Source organism: Apodemus sylvaticus, chromosome 17 (genome assembly GCF_947179515.1).
Source record: "Apodemus sylvaticus chromosome 17, mApoSyl1.1, whole genome shotgun sequence".
In the NCBI taxonomy this organism is placed as follows: Eukaryota; Metazoa; Chordata; class Mammalia; order Rodentia; family Muridae; genus Apodemus; species Apodemus sylvaticus.
Window position 1 is genome coordinate 50,666,439 of NC_067488.1, and position 16,071 is coordinate 50,682,509.

Consider the following 16,071-nt stretch of genomic DNA (forward strand, 5'->3'; position numbering starts at 1 on the left):
ATCTGCACCCCAATTAGTCCTAGTACTCTTTGCACAGAGGCCAGCAGCCCAGAGCTACAAACAAGTGCTGGCCAGTCCTCCACCCTGGGAAGGACCTGTCTGACACCGCACTGTGAACCAGGCTTCTCCAACAAGGCCTGTCCCTGGAGAACAGTCCTCAGCAACCTTGAGGATCTGAGTTCAAATCTCCAGCATGCCTGTAACCCAGCACTGTGTGACAAGACACAGGCAGACCCTGTGACAAGGAACTTGTTGGTTCAGGTGAACCCCAGGGCCATCCAGGCCTTCCTGTTGTGAGCAGGTCCTTAGCAGTCATCACCTTGAGGCTGCCTGAGTGGTAGGACAACACCTCCTCCCTACTCTTGGGCCCTGCAGCGCCAAGTCAGAAACTTCCCCACTCAGACCCCAGCCACGGATCCCCCATTCCTCCTAACACTGGCAATAAACTCAACTGTGACCCCCCTGCCCCTGAGCTGCCTGTCTCGTGAGTGTTCTTGTGTAAGGGCTGAGGAAGGACAGACACAGCGTACTGACCATGTTTGGTGGTTCAGTGGATCAAAGATGTCCCGGGGCAAGCCTCAAAGCGTGACCTTAAGAGCATGTGACAGGAACCATCACACCTTGTCTTGAGAACTTTAATATCTGTGACAAGTCCTTTGAGTAATGCCCCTTCCCTGCCAGTCTGCTCCTTGTCAGTCTGTGGCCAGCAGGCTCCATAACATAAGTTACATGCCACCCTGTGGTGAAACCTATTCTGTCCCCAAAACCAGCAGCATCAGAGGCCAGGGCCATCAGGGTAGAGTGCAGGGATGCGTCTCATCAGGAGTCACCTGGCTGGGGACAGTTCCCACACAGACCTAGGTCCTGTGTAGGGAACCCTGCAGTGCTCGGCAGGATGCTGTGTGTTGGGCCTGTGGGACGGCCACCCACGGTTCTATCTTCAGGCCTGGTCAGAGCTCTTTGAAGTCCCAATGCTCGGCTGTGGGCCCCGTCACGCCTCGTGGGCTGTCTCTGGGAAGAAAAGCTCTCGGCATCGCTGTACGGTGTCCTGAGGGGAGACCACGCTGTGGCCGACAGTCCGGGGGTCCGCATAGATCTCAAAGTCATTACCACCCTGTGCTCAGAGGAAGGACAGAGAAGACATGGCCTTGGGTGACACCAAGGCAGGAGCCCAGGACTGGCTCCTACAGACCTCCCCTCCTCAGAACTGCCAGGAGTCCAGGCTTGTCAGAACGTCCTGACTTGCTATATGACATGGTAGAAGCATCTGGCATTCTCTGAGCCCCAATCTTCCTAACTATAGAATGGGGACAGTGACCATTTCCTGTTGCCATGTGTCCTGGCCTGGACCTCACGCGTGGGGTGGGGTTGAGGGGATCTGGGCAGGACCACACTCACAGGACCGGTCTCATTCCCAAAGAAGTGGATGATGTCGAAGCTGTCTTCGTCCAGGCTGTCCAGGCAGTAGCGTTTATCCCAGCCCTCAGGGAAGACATCGAAGCTTATCATGCCTCCTGTGGAAGGAGGGGGTACGACAAAGTCCTGAGAGGGACAGACAAGCTGGCGGCAGGAAGGCTCACGGGGCTAACTTGGGAAAAGTACTCTCTGTTTTTGAGACAGGGTTTCTTTCCTGTATCCAGTTTGGCTTTGGATTTCCAATGTAACCATGGATAGCCCTGAATTTCTGTTCTTCCTCCCCCTGTTTACCTGTCAGCTCCCAAGTGCTAGGATTACAGACCCGTGGTGCCACACCCATCTCTAAGGCACTCTATTCATTATACAGTCCCGAGAGCCACCGAGGGCTGACTTAGGACCTGTGCTGTCTCATGCAGGGAGGGAACAGGCCAGAGCAAGCAAAGGTAAACAGGGAGACATGGCTAGGGAGACCCATGATGACAGTGAGTGGGGACACAAGCCACAGTGGTGCTAAGAGCAGCAGTGACACACTGTAGGCTCTAAGTGACCATGACATCTGTCCTCCCCTCTGGCTACTGGGGAACAAGCTGAGATGGCAGCTGGGGTCCCAGATGCCCCAGGAGCCTCAGGGCACAGCTGGTGGCAGAGCCTTTGACTTCCTAGCCAGGTGGACTGGGCTCAGGAAGGGTGGGGACAATTCACCATGGGGGGGGTCACTGGACAAGGTGGGCAAAACTGGCACAGGTAAATAGTGTCCCCCGCTTGTGTCTGAGCCCACCGCAGGAAAGACATACCTCGGGAGAACCTCAGCCCCTTGCCAGCAAACTCTGTCTTCAAGGCTTCCACAAACTTCTCCCGGATTTTCTCCTTCTGGAAAGGGAAGGGCGCACACTGGATCAGAAGGCCTTCTGCACGCCAGGCCACACCCACTCAGCTCCCTGCTCTTCTGGATGTGCATGTCCCCAACTCTACAGATGGGGACACAGAAGCTCGCCTCGCCTTAGCAGCACTGCTGAGGCCCAGATCCAGAAATCAATGGCCCTTGTCAAAGGGGTTTGGAGGCAAAAGAAAGGTGAGAGGGCACGGGAGTCAGGTCAGGCAGGACCCACACTGAGAGAAATCTACAGGTTAACTGGGTTCTAGGTCTGGTGACGACACAGCTTAACTGTGCGGCTCTAGGCAAGTTACTTGACCTCTCTGAGCCCACAGCCAAAACTATCGCTACAGAAGGAACCAGTGGCCAGTCTTCTTCTCCCTCAAGGAAGAACCAGCGCTGAGGGACGTGAGCTCCTGGCTGGCCGTGATCTTGCCTTCCTAGCAGGTGGCTGTACCTCAGGGATAGCACTGTGGGTGCCCACACTGAGGAAATACAGCTCAGAGCCCAGACTTGGGGGGCTGCACTTCTCCCCATTAACAGGGAGACTGGTGATTGGGCAGCGAATGTGTGAAGTCCAGCCCTAACACGTCCATCACGATGACCCTGAGCTGATCAGGACAGGGCCCTCATCTAAGGAGGCATCGGTCCCTGGAGTGAGAAGGCGGTCAAGCACGCACAGGCCGACTGGACCGTACAGGGTCACAGTTCACAGGAACATCCACGCATCTCAATCCCAGAAGGGGTGAGATAGAACCAGAGACAACGGAAGGGGCTGGGGCCATGGCAGGGTTAGGGGATGCCAGGCACACCCCAGCCCCCCATCTCTGCTCCAGGCTCATCTGTTCTCCATCTGGTGTAAAGCGGCAGGCAGGACGCAGGCAGGATTGGGAACCTATGGACATGGGAAGGGGCCGCCTGGCCGGGAGGCTGCCAAGGACCCACTTTAATTACAACGGGGAAAGTCCCTTAGTCCTGTGCCCACCGCCAACTATAGGCCTCTGTATAGTGTGCAAGTGACATTGTCATGACCGGCCCACTCTCAGGGAAAACCCAGAGGGCAGGCAGCCAGCCAAACTGTAACTACCTTTTGCAACCAATCCCCTAAGTGACCCCACAGGAGAGTCACTTCTCTGAGCCTGGGTTTCCACATCACGAGCATGAGAACAATACAATACACCTGTTCATTCCTCCAAAAGCATTTCATGGCAGGCGGGCACAGCGGGACACACCTATAATAGCAGCAAACAGGAAGGCCCAAGTTTGAGGCCAGCATGGTGACACAGTGACTCTGAGGCCAGTCTGGGCTGCACACCAAGAGGACACTGTTTCAAAAAGAAAATGTTTCTTGGGGTGGGCGGTGGCGGTGTTGTGAGCCAGCAATAAGGCGCTTGCTTGGCATAGATGAAGGCCTGGGGTGCATCCCAGTGCCTGGGCCTCTGCACGGGACACAGAAGGGGCGTGGCCTGAGTGTGACAGGTGACACAGCAGCCAGGGTAGAGAAGAGGGCAAGCCTGGTCTACGGTAGTATGCTTCAGACGGACAGCCCAGTGCTCACGTGGGAAACTGCCATCTGTACAATGGGTGGAAGCCGTGGCCGCAGTGGGGAGTAAAGAAAGCAGCTGGCTGAGTGGGCGGGAGAACAAGGAGGTACACACAGGAATGTGGACGGACGCACGGAAGCGTGGATGGACGGACGGACTCACCACCCCTGGAAGGGTGCTTGCTGCACAGGAAAATGAGCTAAATGCACGCCAATGGCCAGGGAGGGGCTGGGTAAGCTGCATGCGATGGACAAGGTGGCATGCGCCTGTGACCCCAGCATTGGAAAAGCTGAGGGAGAACACAAGATCAGGGCAACCTGGGTGAACACCAACAAGATGAAACAAAGGCCGGCACCTAAGAGAACCGGGTGTGTCCAGGGAGCGACTGGAAGCACGACCTTTGTAGACAGAAGACTGGAGAGAGAGAGAGCCCTCAGGCTGTCGCAGGGGCGGAGGCGCTTGCCCAGCCAGCACTGGGAGCCACAGAAGGGCTGAGTGTTTAAAGGGTTCTCAAAGGCACACTGGAAGCAGAGGGGACAGGGAACAAAGGAAGGACCTTGGGTAACCTGAAGAAAAGGTGTCCTGTGCAGATGGGCGGACGGGAGCCTAGAGGCGTTGGACCTGGTGTGACCAGGAATGTGCAGTAGTAATGTGGCCATAGCTTGGGTCACCAGGGGCTGGTGGCACAGGCCACCAGGAAAGCAGATCAGCAGTGACAGAAAGAGACTAATGTGCCTGCGGAAACGACACACAGTAGGTGCCCAAGTCTGAACTGAAAACTCCTCCTCAAAACCCATTTTACTGACAAGAAAGCAAAGCTCAGGGCAGCTGAGCGACGGGGCCTACGGCCGCTCGGGGGACAGCACCTTGTCCAGTTCCGAGAACTCGATCCTCTCTTCCAGGGTGCAGCTGCGGCCAATGGGCGAGATGTTCAGCATGCCGTTCCGGAACTCAATGAAGGTTCCACTGGGGGTGACGAGAAAGCGGGTGAGAGAGCAGAAGGCACAGGAGAGGAGACCAGCTCTGACTTCAAAACCTGTCCTAGATAGAACCATAGTCTCCCTAGGCGTCACATGGTATAAGAATCCGCCTATCTGCTGGGCGGTGCTGGAACTCACCAGCCAGCACTGGGAGCCACAGAAGGGCTGAGTGTTTAAAGGGTTCTCAAAGGCACACTGGAAGCAGAGGGGACAGGGAACAAAGGAAGGACCTTGGGTAACCTGAAGAAAAGGTGTCCTGTGCAGATGGGCGGACGGGAGCCTAGAGGCGTTGGACCTGGTGTGACCAGGAATGTGCAGTAGTAATGTGGCCAGCAGATCTCCAGAGGCAGCAGATCTCTGAGTTCAAGGCCAGCTTGATCTACAGAGCAAGTTCCAGGACAGCCAGGGCCACACAGAGAAACCCCATCTTGAAAAACCGCAAAAAGAGAATCTACCCATCCTGAAGTTAGGGACCCGGTGTAGGGGTGTGGCTCAGAGGCAGAAGACTTGCCTAGCATGGGTAAGGTCCTCACTTCTAACCCCAGTTGTAAAAAATAAAAAACCCAGACTCCCACTCTTTCCCCTCAAGCCCAGGTCAGGGGGCCTCACCGCTTCTTGGGCAGTCTGAGCAGGGCCATGTAGCTGAGGCAGAAATTGATCAAGTCCTGTAGGAGTTCCTCTCCCAGGTGGTTCTGGATCGTCTGTTGTAAAGAACACAAGGCTCAAACTGTGGCACACACAAGACGGCAGGACCCCAGTGTGGAAAAGCGGGGTGCCCCAGCCAAGCCTTGGGGGCACCGACCTGTTTGGAGAGTAGCCGTCCGTGTTTATACTGTACTGTGCCGTTCTCAGCAAACACGTAATCAAACTTCTCAATGACTTGGGGCCCATGGAGAAACCGTAAGAGAAAGAAAGAACATGAGACAAGGGCCCACTGTCACTCAGAGCAAGCACGGCCATCTGCGTCTATCTGTTCCGCCCCGACCAGCTTTTCTGCCGTCCTTTCCTTGTGCACCTTCGTTTGCTCCCACATCTGTCAGTCATTCCTCTAGGCCATTGCTTAGGTAGGACCTTCTGTCTGGGATACCCTGGCCCTGGGGTGCCCTCTGCTCATCCTCCAAGATCCAGCTCCCCCTTCTGGAAGACTTTCCAAGAATGCCCAGAAGAGGGCGCCATTTCCACCCTGCTCCCACAGCCCTCCTGCATGAAGGACGATTCCAGGCTCCTGTCTCAGACTTTACCCACAGAGAGTGCACAGCAGTCTCCAGCTCTGGGTGCTACGAGAATCAGTTGGGAGTCAGGGAGGCTCGGGGAGCATGGTTAGGATGCCCTGTAGGATGTCTGGGTGGCAGATGGTATCACTGGGGCTACGTGTGTGGTAGGGCTACAGTGTGTGATAGAAAGAGAGGTGTGGACAGATGGAAACAGACAGTTAGGATTTGTAGCCACTAAACAAGGAGAGAAGAAAAGGGAAAACTCAAGGAAGCTTCTAGCTTGAGAGGGGGACCTTCCTGACCCTGAGATGGAACTAAAGGTTTCTAGATTACTTCAATGTTCCATTTTCACCATTAAAATAAAATAAGTACTCTATGTGGTGATACATATGTATAAAGTCAAGACTCAACAGGCTGAGTCGGCCGGTGGTGGCCCATGACTTTAATCCCAGCACTTGGGAGGCAGAGGCAGGTGGATTTCTGAGTTCGAGGCCAGCCTGGTTTACAGAGTGAGTTCCAGGATAGCCAGGGCTATACAGAGAAACCTTGCCTGGAAAAACAAAAACAAACAAACAAACAAACAAACAAACAAAAAAGAAACAGGCTGACGCATAGCTATGAGTTCAAGATCAGCCTCAGCTTGTAACACTATAGTACACAGTGAAATTCTGTCTCAGAACAAAAAGCTGAGTGCAGTGGATCAGCTGAGCCTGTGCTCAGAAGACAAAGGCAGGCAGAGGGAAGAACACTGCCCATTCAAAGTCAACGGAGTCTACATATTGAGTGCCAGGCAGCCAAAGCTCCGGAGTGGGACTCTGTCTCCAACACCAATAAACAGAGCTGGTGAGATGGCTCAGTGGGTGAAGGGGCTTGCCACCAAGACTGAAAACATGAGTTCGATCCTTGGGGCCCACATGGAAGGAGAGAATTGATTCTTGCAAGCTCTCCTCTGCCCTCCCTATGTAGGCACATACAGACAAGTTACTCACATCTCCCCTAAAGCAAGAGCACAGGGCTGATACACGGGCCATTCTCAACAAACCGTAGACGCTGTTAACCACACTGTTAACCACGCGGTCAGTAAAGACAAAGAAACAGACGGAAGCTGAGTCTCATTAATCAGGGAGAAATTAAGATGTGCATCGTCTAATGGCAGGATGCTGCCGGCTCTGCTGCTAGCCGCTTCTCCAGAATCTAGTGCAGTCCCTGGCTGCTATCAGGTACCCAGTAAATGTCCAGGGTGGAGCCCCCTGGCTGCTTCTCCTCCAGCTGTTCAGCCCTACAGAAGCGGGAGAGGTGCCCAAGCACCTCCCAGCACCACACTCCTCCCACCCCACCCCGACTCCACCTGGGAAAGATGTTGCCCATGCCTACCTTCATCCCCATCCCCCAACTGCTCGGCGATCTTAGAGTAGTCAGATCCGCCCACCACGCCGATCTGTACCCTGCTTCGCAGCTTCTGCAGGAAGGCTGATACCTCAGGGTCAATCTTCTGTGGTGAGGCAGGAAGGACAGAAGGGCTCTGGTTATCAAAAAGTCGGAGACCTCTACTTGACTTAGTGCTCAGAATTAGGGGGCCCTCCTACCTGAATGTGAGCACCCCTCATTAAAAAGGCCACAAATGCAAAATACACAACTGAGCACTAAAGTAATGCCCATGGTGGAAAATTCCATGGGTGACCTGAAGTGTGCAAAAACCGGGAAATATGTTAAATAGGGCTGGACACTTGTCTAAAGTGCGTGTGCTCTTGGGTTTGAAACAAAAGGTACGTAAACAAAACAAAAACCACGTATAAGGTTCAGTGAGTGGGCTTGGTGAGTGGAGGAACCTGCCTTGAGGTTTAACCACCTGAGTTCAGGGCTGGAGAGATGGCTCAGTGGTTAAGAACACTGATTGCTCTTCTAGAGGTCCTGAGTTCAAATCCCTGCAAGTACATGGTGGCTCACAACCATCTGTAATGGGATCTGATGTCCTCCTATGACAGTCTAAAGATAGTGACAGTATACTCACATACATGAAATAAATAAACATTTTTTTACAAAAGGTTTATAAATAAACCATATAACCCTGAGTTTAATCTCAATGCAAGGGAAGGTCCTCTGACCTCCACATTCTCAGTAAAGCTTACGCATGCCCTGACAGACACACATGCATGTGCAAGATAAATACAATGTAAACAAACAAAATACTCCACGATACTGCCCGCAGAGCAGAACACGTAAGTCAGAAGTGAGGGCACACACTCATAATCCCAACACTTTTAAATGGTGGAGGTGGGAGCCCAGAAAGAATTCAAGGTCATCTTTGGCCACACAGTGACCTTTTAAAGATTTATTTGTTTATTTTATGTATGTGAGAACACACACCATTGCTGTCTTCAGACACACCAGAAGAGGGCATCAGATCCCATTACAGATGGTTGTGAGCCACCATGTGGTTGCTGGGAATTGAACTCAGGACCTCTGGAAGAGCAGTCAGTGCTCTTAACCGCTGAACCATCTCTCCAGCCCCCACATAGTGACTTTCAAGGAAGGCTAATTGAGACCAGTCTTAAAATCCCACAGCAGGCCAAAGATATGGTGGTGCTCACCTGTTTTTTTTGTTTGTTTGGGTTTTTTTTTGGTTTTTTTGGATTTGGTATTTTTTGAGACAGGGTTTCTCTGGATAGCCCTGGCTGTCCTGGAACTCACTCTGTAGACCAGGCTGGCCTCGAACTCAGAATTCCACCTGCTTCTGCCTCCCAGAGTGCTGGGATTACAGGCATGCGCCACCACCGCCTGGTGGTGCTCACCTTTAATCCCAGCACTTGGGAGGCAGAGGCAGGTGGGTCTCTAAATTGGAGGCTAGTGGTCTACAGAACAAGTTCCACACAGAACAAGTTCCAGGACAGGCAGAGGAATCACATGATCGAGCATGAGTGAGTGAGTAAGTGAGTGTGTGTGTGTTCATTAGTGAGAACACATAACCAGGCATGGTGACCCACACATTTATTCTCAGAACTTAAGAGGCAGAGGCAGGAGTTCAAGGCCATGTAGAGTTCTAGGCTAGCCACCCACGGTCTACACAGTGAGAGGCCTTGCGTAAAAGAAAACAAACCCAAACAAAAGAGTAGGGCATGGTGGAGCAAGTCTATAACCCTAGGACTTGGGAGAATGAACACAGTTCAGCTCAATGACAGCGGGTGCTACACACACAGTGGAGCTCTGCCTAACAGAAAAAATGCTGAGAGCATCAAAATGTGCCTTTAGGCTGTTTATCACTTATATTTAAAACACAAACAGGAGCTGGAGAGATGGCTCCGCAGTTAAGAGCACTGACTGCTCTTCCAGAGGTCCTGAGTTCAATTCCCAGCAACCACATGGTGGCCCACAACCATGGGGTTGCAGTGGGGTCTGATGTCCTCTTTTGGTGTGTCTGAAGACAGCAATGGTGTATTTATATACATAAAATGAACAAATAAATCATTTTTTTAAAAAGAAATTTTAAACACGAACAAATTTTGTGTTTCCAGGTCGTTCCTACTGCTGGGGCAACTCATTATATGCTCAGTGTCTGAAAAATATCTCAACCCACAAACATCTTTCTTTCTTTCTTTGTTTCTTTGTTTCTTTCTTTTTTTCCAAGACAGGGTTTCTCTGTATAGCCCTGGATGTCCTGGAACTCACTCTGTAGATCAGGTTGGCCTCGAATTAAGAAATCCGCCTGCCTCTGCCTCCCAAGTACTGGGATTAAAGGCATGCACCACCACTGTCCTGCTGTAGCAAACCTTTCAAATAAAAGATTCGTGCAGAAGGCAGAGGCCTCAGGAGTTCCACCTGCTTTGCTCTTGCTCCTGTGTCTGAGGCCTTAAGCAAAGGGCTCTGCCTTCCTTTGGCCCATTTTCTCCGTTTATAACATGTCTGCCACACCAGGAGCCACTTCAAGGAGATCACAGTTACCATGAAATGAAATCATGTGTCCAAAGCATAAAAAGATTCTTCACCAAAGACATTTGAACAAGTGAGTCAGAATTCAAAGTTCCATATATTCAGATATCAAAGACCAGAGGCAGAGACAACCGCAGGGAGGAAACGGGAACCCTCGAGGGCTGGCCATGAAAACATTAGCTGGTGCAATTGTTTTGAAAGTATTTGGCAACATCTACTGAAACTTACCATGTCCATACCCTGTCCACTAGCATTTCACCTTCTCTGGTTTATTATAGTGAAAAACTAGCTGCACGCAACTCCCATGCTTATCAGCCAGACAATGACACATACTTCCTAGGAAAAACTACCCGGCCAGGGCACAGATAAAGCCAGATCTGCGCTTCCAACAAGGCAAGGTCTTGAAACATGCTGTTTATGGTCTAAAGCAAGTTGTAGGAAGCTGTGAGCGGGGTAATGCTAAGTCAGTAACATAGTCTCACAAAATAATGTCTAGTATGTCCTGTGGGCAAAGCGATAAAGACAACGCTGTCAGAGGGAGTCATACTACATAGACAAGGATATTACCTCAAACATGGGGCCTGGTTTACTGGTGAGGTCACGTTAAAGTTTTCATTATTTACAAAAATAATGTGCATGTGAACACATGTATAATTAAAAATTAGCTTTGAAGAGCATAGCCCAAGGGTTTAGAAGTTGACAAACTGACAGGCAGTTTTTTTTCAGGCCTTGCCAAGACAGTTCAGCACAGGGGTCAGGCATGCCTAGGCTAGCCCACCCCCTTTCCAATCCTGCATCTTCCTGATCCATCTCTGCTGGCTGGAAAGAAAGGTGCCCAATTCCATCTGGAGAGAGGAAGGCCTATGAGGAAGCAAAGACTTAGGTTCTCATGGGCTTCTGCCTTACAGTAGCATTGCCCGCCTGTTTCTGCTCAGATCAGCCTGGTGGTCCCAATCGAGAAGGATGGACAAGAATGACCCAGGATGAGTCAAAGGGAGAAAAACTGGGTAAGAGCTAAGACTGGAAGGTGGGCCATGACGTGCAGATAGAATACACTCCCACTTTTACAGCGCCTCAGGGATTCTATTGTAAACAGACCAGCCCTGGGGCCTTTCACCTTCACTTGTGGGTGGATCCAAAAGGATACCAAGAACAAAAACCAAAACTCAACCAGAAAAGCAGCTCTCTCTCCGCTCCATCTCGAGAAGGAAGGTAAACATCCTTAAGAGGCTTAAGGAGCTAAACCCAGTTTTAGGCCTGTGGACCGACTCCAGAGTGCCAAGACTCAGAGATCTTTCTTGCCCTCAGTAGAGGGCGACTGCGGGCTTGGAAGCGCACGGAGCTCTGCCTGGAACGCCGCGTTCTCACGCTAGCTTGAGGACTGACTAGTTGTGCATCCTAGGGCTAAAATGGGGTAGGGTCATCCCAGAGCCCAGCCTGGGCCTGTGCAAGCCTGGAGCCAGGGATCCCCGCTCTCTAGCCCATAGACGCTCCTCCCGGAGGCTGCATCCAGCATCTGCGCTCCCGGCAGGAATGTGGATGCCAACCCGCGCGGGGAGCGCTGAGGCCTGGAAGGCCGAGAGGGCCTGGGTCCCATCTCCTCCGTGACAGGAGCCGATACCGCTGCACTCCACGTTTCCGACCCGGTCGCGCGGGTGTCTGTCTGCGATGACATGGCGGGGACGGCTTCACGATGGGTCACGGATGCCGGCTTGACTCTGGGCGGGAGCTTCCAAACCTCGGGGCTCTTACCTGGCGAGCTGGAGTGAGGGTCCCGTCCACGTCAAACAGGCAGAGGATGCGCTCTTTCCTGCGGGCGCCCTCGACGGCGACTGCCATGGCTGTAGCTCCGCGCGCCAAGCGCTGTCGCTGCAGCCAGCACCGGGGTCGCGTGCAACAGAGGCCGGGCGGGGCCGGGGCGGGGACCGCTGCGCAGCACGAGGAGGAGCAGAGGCCATCGGGCCTCCCACGAGGGGGCGGGGCCTGCGCCCCGGAAAGAAGATTACAGGCACCTAGGGTTGGGGGGCGTGGCAGTGGGCGGAGTCAGAGCACTCGTACCCGACCGAGATAGGAACCCGCGCGAAAAGGGGTTGAACCGGAAGAGAGTGAAGAGCCGGGGGTTTGCGGGTGATCGCAGGGCGCGCCCTACGGTGGTGTTAGGGGGAAACGAGGGCGGGACTCAGAGCCTGGTTGCTCCTGGTTCCCAAGGTTAGTAGGACGAAGGTATTGCCCTGTCATCTTGAGCTTGAAGTCTTGCCGGGAGAACCCGGCGCGCTGGTTCACCTGAGGTCCAGCCCTTCCGAGGCAGAGGCTGCAAGGAGGATATGCCTAGCCCTGGTCTACAAAATGAGTTCCGAGCCAACCAGAGCTTTATACCCTGCTTTATTTGTTGTTTGTTTTTCAAGACAAGAGTTTCCCTTTGTAGCCGTGACTGTCCTGCATAAGACTCTATTTTTAAAACAAACAACAAAAGGGGGGGGGGGGAGAGAAGAAAAGTAAAGAGAAAAATATCCCTTGATGGCTTTTACCCACCGTGAGAAATGTTTGTTGCTTTTTTTTTTTCGAGACAGGGTTTCTCTGTACAGCCCTGGCTGTCCTGGAACTCACTCTGTAGGCCAGGCTGGCCTCGAACTCAGAAATCCGCCTGCCTTTGCCTCCCAGAGTGCTGGGATTACAGGCCACCATCGCCGGCTTTGTTGCTCTTTTTTACTCAATCAAAGGTAGCCTACCAAGGGCCAATATTCCCTAAATCTCCAACTTGTAAACTTTTATGCGAGTCTTTTGTTGTGTTATTTTATTGTGTGTGCCGGCGTTTGTGCCTGAGTGTTTGCATGTGCACTAAGTGCAGGCAGGAGCCCACCTAAGTCATGTTGGAAGTGTCAGATCCTCTGGACCTGGAGTTACCCACAGTTGTGCGCTTCCTTGTAGGTGCTGGGTGCCAAATCCCTGATCCTCTGCAGGAGACAGATTCCCAGTTCTGGGGTTGCGGGCAGTTGTAAGCTGCCCAGCGTGGGTGCTGAGACTTGAACCCAGGTCCTCTGTAAGAGCAGTATCAGCTCCTAACTACTAAGTCATGCCATTCCTCCAGTCCCCACGACTGGAGATTTTATTAAAGATGTTTATTTGTTTTGTTCCAGTTTTTCCTCATAGTATTTATTTATTAATGTGTATGAGTGTATGTGTGCTGGTGTGTGTGCTACAGCCTAAGTGTGGATGTCAGAGGAGTTGATTCTCTCACCTTGTGGGTCCTGAGGACCAAACTCAGGTCAGGGTCAAGGTGTGCTGCTAAGACATCATGCCAGGAACAGATCTAGGGCAAGGTTTATTGGGAGAGGGGGGAGAGCAAAAGAACATCTTGAATTGGGAACAGGAGAGGGAGATAAAGACCGAACAAATGAACAAGACAGAGAGAGAGAGAGAAAGAGAGAAAACCATGATGTCCAGAAGTACCTTTTAAGAGTGTGCCTGTTGCCAGGTGGTAGTGGCGGGGGCGGGGGTGGGGTAGGGTGGGGTGGGAGGGTGGGGTGGGCGGCGGGCGGCGGCAGCGCACACCTGTAATCCCAGCACTCTGGGAGGCAGAGGCAGATGGATTTCTGAGTCTGAGGCCAGCCTGGTCTACAGAGTGAGTTCCAAGACAGCCAGGGCTACACAGAGAAACCCTGTCTCAAAAAAAAAAAAAAAAAAAAAGAAAGAAAGAAAGAAAGAAAGAAAAGAAAAAAGAAAAAAGAAAAAAAAAGAGTGTGCCTGTTACCCTGTTGCTATGCAACTTGTAGAGACAATGGAAATGTGCAGGCAGAGGGGTGGGAAGCTGCTGCTTCAGTCAGTCACTGAAAGACGGGCTGGCTGTGTACCTGATTTATAACACCTTTACTGCTGAGCTCTTCCACCAGCCCCTCTACATCTTTTTGTTATTCTTTTTTTTTTTTTTTTTTTTTTTTTGTATTTTTCGAGACAGGGTTTCTCTATGTAGCCCTGGCTGTCCTGGAACTCACTCTGTAGACCAGGCTGGCCTCGAACTCAGAAATCCGCCTGCCTCTGCCTCCCAGAGTGCTGGGATTACAGGCGTGCGCCCCCACCGCCCAGCCTTTTGTTATTCTTAATTACATTTTTATTTATGTGTTTGCCCGTAGTACATGAAACACCTCATGTGTGGATGTTAGAGGGCAATTTACAAGAGCCGCTGCTCACCCTTCACCACACAGAGACTAAGAATTGAACTCAGGTCAGAGGTTTGGCACCCGCCCCTTTACACATGGAGCCACCTCAGTGGATAAGGCACATTAAGTGTTTCTGATGTAGGCTTGAGCACCAGGGGTAAGAAAAAGAGAAGAGAGGCTGGAGAGGTGGTTGTATGATTAAGAGAGCACTGGATGCTCCTCCAGAGGACCCAGGTTCAATTCCCAGAACCCACATGGCAGCACACAGCTCTCTGTAACCCCAGTTCTAGGGGACTGGATACTCTTGTCTGCTCCACGGGATCCTCCAGTCATGGGGTGGGAGCACATAGGCTCATACAACCACACAGCGACACAGATACACACACACACACAGACACACACACAGACATACTCACATAAACACATACACACACACAGAATAGAAGAGAAAAAAAGAGCAAGCCAGGCAGTGGTGGTGTACACCTTCACACCTTTAATGCCAGCACTTGAGAGGAAGAGGCAGAGACAGGCAGATTTCTTCGAAGCCTAGTCTACAGAATAGGTTCCAGGAGAGCCAGTGCTACACAGAGAAATCAGGTCTGGACAACCAACCAACCAACCAAACAAACAAACAAACAAATAAATAATGACCCCTTCCCATGTGTTTGTACAGATATTTGTGTTTCTTTGCTTGATTTCTTCTTTTTTAAAAAGATTTATTTATGTGTAAGTACACTGTACTTCAGACACACCAGAAGAGGGCATCAGATCTCATTATGAATGGTTGTGAGCCACCATGTGGGTGCTGTGATTTAAACTCAGGACTCTTCTAAAAGAGCAGTCAGTGCTCTTACCTACTGAGCCATCTCTCCAGCCCCTTTGCTTGATTTCTTTATCATGTAATATAACACCAATCAAGAGAATATCAGTGGTTATCATATATTTGAGATACCAAAGAATGTCCCTCAAGGGATATTTATTGCTTGTTTTGAATTTGCAATGCGCATTCGGTTATATGAAGGATAGTAATTATTAGGTCCAAAGGAAGTTACAACTCTCCAGACTCCAATAGAACAGAAAGAAGTAATTTCAACATGAGAGACTTACTTCTATTTTGGTTTCAATTGTCTTTAGATCTTTTCTCTCTATAAAAACCAAACTTCTAGCCAGAGATATGTGTGTGTGTGTGTGGGGGGGGGTATGTCTATAATCCCCAGGGAGGTTCCAGAGCTCAGAGCCATTTTAAGCTACACAGAAGAGTTCAAGGACATAAGAATGTCACAGCAGGCAAGGTGAACATCACAGTAGGCAAGGTAGCACATACCTGTGACTGCAGGGGAAGCTGAAGAAAGAGGATTGCCCAAAGGTCAGCGTGGGCAGCTCTGGGGGCCTGCTTCTAGAAATTTGGCAAGAATATTTACATTACTGAGTTTATTCAAGATAAACTCAGCCTAGGAATGTAACATTCCTTTATCTTGGCCATCCTGATAAGCCCTTAGAGACTGTGACCAAAGGGCTTTGTTTATTGCCTTGTATGATCGCTCTCTCTCTTTTAAAGGACTTATTTATTTATTATATGCAAGCACACCATAGCTGTCTACAGACACTCCAGAAAAGGGCATCAGATCTCCTTATGGATGGTTGTGAGCCACCATGTGGTTGTTTCAGCCTCAGCACTGGCTGGAGTCATGTTACAGTTCCTAATTGTTTCTTTCTTTAATCCTCCCTCCCTCCCTCCGGACCCTGTTGACTGAGCCAGCTTGGTCAGGCCAGTGTGGACTCCTGCTGTAAAGGTGGGGAACCTGGGAGGATGGAGCTGATAAAGGAAGCTGACTAAAGTCTCATGCAATAGCCAACTTTATTCAGAGCATCGGACAATTTATACTCCAATGGTTAAGAAGAGTCACAGGAGTAAGGTGTTCAATCACCAGAATGAATCGCGTGGCAAAAACATTTTTC

General features: G+C 51.2%; 1 protein-coding gene across 2 annotated transcripts; it reads right to left on the minus strand.

Moving 5' to 3' along the window:
• Positions 1-619: 619 nt before the first annotated feature.
• Positions 620-11,913, minus strand: Pmm1 (phosphomannomutase 1). 2 transcript variants are annotated; one of them, XM_052161321.1, is made up of 8 exons: positions 11,708-11,870; positions 7,403-7,520; positions 5,617-5,693; positions 5,424-5,515; positions 4,701-4,800; positions 2,211-2,286; positions 1,399-1,514; positions 620-1,114 (listed from the first exon to the last, which is right to left on the minus strand). In XM_052161321.1, the coding sequence occupies exons 1-8, from the start codon at positions 11,792-11,794 to the stop codon at positions 992-994; spliced, it is 789 nt and encodes a 262-aa protein (XP_052017281.1). In that variant the 5' UTR covers positions 11,795-11,870; the 3' UTR covers positions 620-991. The 2 variants fall into 2 exon arrangements, with proteins under 2 accessions (XP_052017281.1, XP_052017282.1); XM_052161322.1 differs by lacking the exons at positions 5,424-5,515; positions 5,617-5,693 and having other exon boundaries at positions 4,701-4,743; positions 7,473-7,520; positions 11,708-11,913.
• Positions 11,914-16,071: the final 4,158 nt, after the last annotated feature.